The 5,152-nt window shown below is 42.9% G+C and overlaps 1 protein-coding gene across 1 annotated transcript in view; it reads left to right on the top strand.

Annotated features, from left to right (window-relative positions):
- LOC143292655 (uncharacterized) overlaps nucleotides 1-4,140 on the top strand; it is a 21,057-nt gene extending 16,917 nt beyond the window's left edge. Inside the window, exons 4-5 of the mRNA XM_076603153.1 lie at nucleotides 160-369; nucleotides 1,956-4,140. Coding sequence (XP_076459268.1) covers nucleotides 160-369; nucleotides 1,956-2,714 — 969 coding nt within the window. The 3' untranslated portion in view covers nucleotides 2,715-4,140. The remainder of the gene's footprint in view (nucleotides 1-159; nucleotides 370-1,955) is intronic.
- Nucleotides 4,141-5,152: the final 1,012 nt, after the last annotated feature.

The raw sequence follows: 5,152 nt of genomic DNA on the forward strand, positions 1-5,152 counted from the left end.
AAAATGGGAGTTTAGAATCGTTAAAGAAGTACTACCAGGATTGACAATTTCATGTTTTTAGTATGTGTATCACAATCACACACACACACACACACACACACACACACACACACACACACACGCACCGCACACTGACGAACTATCACTGTTTTTCTCCAGGTCCGTAAGGGAATCGGGTCGTGCGTGTTCGTGCTGGGCATCCCGTGTCTCATCGCCGGCCTCATTCTCACCATCGTATCCTCCACGAGTGATGGCGGAGACAGCCGGAAATACCCGAGCTCCTTCCCGGTGCTGGGTCCCATCTTGCTGGCACTGTCTGTCATCTGCTTCATCACAGGGGTGCTCCTGTACAGCGAGGAACTGAGGCGGGTAAGTTCTCAATCAAGACAAATTGCATGGAGATTAAGAAAAAAAGATTAGTTACCATTTTTTTCCCCCGCACACAACGTATAAAACTTCGTGATGAAAACAGCTCATACAAATCGAACCAGAGGGGCTTGTTATAGATGATTTTTCCATGTAGGCAATAATTTTGATTACATTTTGGATTAAAAAAATGAAAACTTATTTATTTTTTTGTTTTCCCATTCATCATTTCATTTTTTCTCTCTTTTTTTTTCCAGGGTAAAATTGTTATTAGGGCATCTGCTATGTGGGTATATGTGAATGAGTGCATGGTGGTGTGTATGCATGTATGCATCTGTGTATGTGTGTATGTCTTTATGTGTGGACTGCGGTTAGGAAGGGGAGGGTGGAGGCAGCATAGGTGGGTGTGCTTTGTTTTTTTTATATTTGATTTATTTTGTGTGTAAAGCTGCACGTTTTCGTGCATGAGTGAATGGGTGGTATACCGAATTCTCTCTGGGGAAGCGGTGCGGGGGCATGGGGGGTGGGTGGGGGGACAGTGGGGAGGGGGTGTTTGTTTTTATGTGTTTGTGGGTACGGATGGCTTCTTGTCTGTGTGTGAATCGCATAGAACTCCAAATTCATGCCTGAGAAATGCGCTTGAGAAATGTTTTATCAGTTTGAAGTTGTGGTATATATAGTTATTCTCCCTTACATTGCAAAATGTGTAAAATAAATATGGAATATAAGAGTTCACATGCTCACATTTGCGCGCGCGCGCGCGCACACACACACACACACACACACACACGCACACGCTCATCATTCACACACACACACACACACACACACACACACACACACTGTGCGTGTGTTTTGCGTATTACTTAGAATGATATTGATAGACGGACACAGTGAAGTGGCAGGCAGAGAACTGCCTCAAGAGAAAACGATCAGGGGAGAGAATGCAGTCTGTGGGATGGCCCAGTCAAAAATTAAGCAGGGATAATCACCCCTGTATTTTTCCTTCGTGTTTCATCGGTGCTTCCCCACTCACAACCACAATAAATCTGACTGTTAAGCACTGTAACGTGTGGACTGTTTCAGAACCCCCATTGGTAATCATTTTCAGAATCATTTAAAGACAAGGTTTCTTAGAATTTTAAATTCTTTTTGCGTGTATATTTTATATGTGATTTCTTCACACTGAACATGCATGGCGGTCAGGTACAGTGGGTAGCGTTACGGACTGACGACTAGGGTATTTAGGTTCAAATCCCATTACTATCGTGGTTCTGTGAGGTTTTTAGTGAATTTTTATTCTGTCCAGTCAGATTCTGATTCACATTATTTTCAGTATCCTGAAGGCCTCATTGAAAAACCCAGGGCTGCTGTTTGCACAAGCGATCTTCACTGCACTTAGTTTGCTCAGAGTAAAGGATTTGTGTACACACTGTTCTGTACACAAAGGGAAATCCTTACAGCAGTTCAAACTTAGCGCTGCAGGGATTTCCTGTGTAGCCCAGGACCAATGATCACATAAGCAGTAACACAACACAATGATACAATTTCTTTTCACTGTTGTTCTGCTGACTTCCCCTGTGCCCCAGAGCCTCCGGGACTGCCTGGGTCTGTCGGACAAGGACAGCTTCTGCCGCCGCCGCTTCCCGCGCCTGGCCGCCTGGCTGAAGCCAGACCCCAACGCCGCCCGCAACCAGACCGCCATCAACAACCTCCAGACCAACCCCACCCGCTCCGCCCTGCGCAAGATCCCCAACCCCGACCTCGTCGCCATGGAAACGGAGCTCAAGGACGGCGAAGGTTACCCGCTGCATCGTGACCTTGGCAGCGACGACCATAATCACCACCACCAGCAACACCATCATCACGTTCCCCCGCCGCCGGCGAGGCGGAAGAGAGCCGTGACTTTCTCCCAGGGGGACGATTCTCAGGAGGGGGGTTTCGTGGGCGTGAGGCTGAACAGTGTGGGCAGCGAAGCGGACCGCCACTCCGTGCAGTCCGAGAACGGCGCGGGGAGCAGCGTGAATGGACACTCCCCATCCTCCTCCCTCCTGTCTCTCCGCCACTGCCGGATCCGACCCAAGGACGAGGTGTTTTGGACGGAGAGCTCGGCCGGTGGGCGAGAGAGTGTGGGTGGGGGTGGGGGTGAGAGCGTGGATGAGGGGCGGAAGGGGGAGATGGGAGAGAGCGGGGGTGGGGGTCATCCGGACGTCCGTCACGGTGAACTGACGGAGAGTGGTGGTGGTGGTGGTGTTGGGGACGGTGGGGGTGGGGATGGTGGGGTCGGGGGTGGTGGGGTTAGGGGTGGGCGTGTTTCTTTGACCAACATTGATGAGGAGGGTGTGTGATTATAACTTTGGGTGCGTGCGTGCATATGTGCGTGTGTGTTTGTGTGCGTGTGTGTGTGTGTGTGTGTGTGTCAGTGTGTGTGTGTGTGTGCTGTTCATTAATGTAAGATATCGATTTATTACTTGGTTTGTTTTAATCTGTGGTGCCTGTATAAATCTGTAATCAGCATACATCACGGGAATAATCATGACTTCGATAGCAAAGCAGTTAGGTTTTTTGTTTTTTTTAAATAATATTTCCATCAACATGATTGTTTCTTTAACCTGAAGCCCTGTTACTGTAATGCTAAAACAGAAGTTTGTGAGATTCTGGAGCTACAATTTTTTTGCTGTGCTGTGTGGGTGGGTGTGACCTGAAAGACGAGTGTTAGAAAGCTAGCCAAACAGGGTATCACACCGCACCCTTTCCGACATTGTTCTTTCTGTGTGCCAAGTCATGGAGCCATGTGTACGTCTTTCAAATGGCACTGAATGTGATGTGGGTTTTTGTTTTTTTTTTGTTTTTTTTTTTATTTGTGGCATTTTAGCTTTGGTTGTGAACTTTTTTAATCAATCATGTTACACTGCGAAAACTACTGTTGTTTGCAACATTGTATTTTTGTTTGTGTATGTGTGTTATGTGTTGTGGTGTGTGTGTGTGTGTGTGTGTGTGTGTGTGTTCTTTTTTTTTTTTTTTTTCTTTATTGCTCAGGTTCTTTCTTTCTTTCTTTTTTTCCTCTGACCCTTTGTAACGTTCATCTTTCGTTCTACTTCGTGATTTCCTTTTCTTCATTTTTGTCATTTTCTTCTCCCCGTTCCTAGAATTCTTTTAGAATCCACCTTTTAAATCCATATTTCTTTTTATGTCCATTTTAGCTGGAAGATGGATATCCACACACGCTACAAACACGTACGGTGAATGAATCTTGTGATACTATGCACGAACACACGCGCGCATGTGTTTGTATGTGCGCGGATGCGCGGGCGTGTGTGTGTGTGTGTGTGTGTGTGTGTGTGTGTGTGATTCTGTCTGTCTGTGTGTTCGAGTTGAGAGAGAGAGAGAGAGGAATGTTTGTGTGTTTTGTGTATTCATTTTCCTGTCAGTTCACAGGCTTGAAGCCACGTGCAACGCGCTGTCATCCAAACAAACTACACCGTCAACTTCAGTCATAAGCTACTTGAAAACAGCTGACGCTGCAAACTGGCAACACAGCTGGCTTGACATTTCACTCTTCAAGTTAACTGTCTCATGTTGGCATCAGGTTCATGTTAACCTTTTTTTTTTCTTTTTTTTTTTCTTGCCCTTCACGGAGTACATGTCCTTCCTTCAGCGGTTGACATTGTTGTGGAGGGGATTGTTAAATGTCAGTGAACAATTAACTTATTTAACTCGAGTTAGCCTACTTTACTTTTCCCCCCCTTTTCTTTAAAAAATAAATAAATAAATAAAATAATATATATATATATATATATATATATATACACAGAGAGAGAGAGAGAGAGACAGATACACATACACACACAGACACGCATATATATATGTGTGTGTGTGTTGTGTTGTGATATATATATATATATATATATATATATATATATATATATATATGGTTAGTTAGTTGGTTTATTCATTGCTTTATTTTGATGTGGTCACACGTTTTATAGGGTTGATTTTTCTTTCTGGTTTTCTTTCCCTTTCCTTTTTGACTCACTTGTGTAAACAAAGTGAGTCTATGTTTTAACCCGGTGTTCGGTTGTGTGTGTGTGTGTGTGTGTGTGTGTGTGTGTCCGTGGTAAACTTTAACATTGACATTTTCTCTGCAAATACTTTGTCAGTTGACACCAAATTAGGCATAAAAATAAGAAAAAGTCAGTTCTTTCCAGTCATCTTGTTTAAAACAATATTGCACCTCTGGGATGGGCACAAAAAAAAAAAAAAAAAAAAAATGAAGCCTAATTATATGCAAACTGCATTTACTGTTATATTTATATTTTTTGTATTCAAGAGCAGTCATTATTATCATGTTTTTTGTTCAAACAGGAACTTCTTTTGCTAAGCATGTAAGTTTTATTTATTTTGCAAACGTTTTGGTGCAGATAGTAAAAAAGGGAAATTACTCTGTAATTAATGCTAGGGGACTTAATTTGCTTTAAACTGATCTTTCTCATCTTAAACATAACATTTTGAAATTATACTCAATACATAAAAAGCTTGGATTTTTTAAAAAGTGTATCACAAGTGAGTCTTGAAGGCCTTGCCTCTCTTGTTCTTTTTTTAAACTTAGTTTCAATATTTTGTCTTTCATTCTGTTATTCTTCTTTATTTGTCTGTTCTTGTTCTGCCTTTTTCTTGTGTTTCCTTTCCTTTCTTTCTTTCTTGGTTTCTGTCATTTTTACACCAGACTTTTTCATGGAGCTCAGTCACATATACTACCTTTACCTGTAGTCTTGTTCACAAATGG

Source organism: Babylonia areolata, chromosome 1, assembly GCF_041734735.1.
Source record: "Babylonia areolata isolate BAREFJ2019XMU chromosome 1, ASM4173473v1, whole genome shotgun sequence".
In the NCBI taxonomy this organism is placed as follows: domain Eukaryota; kingdom Metazoa; phylum Mollusca; class Gastropoda; order Neogastropoda; family Buccinidae; genus Babylonia; species Babylonia areolata.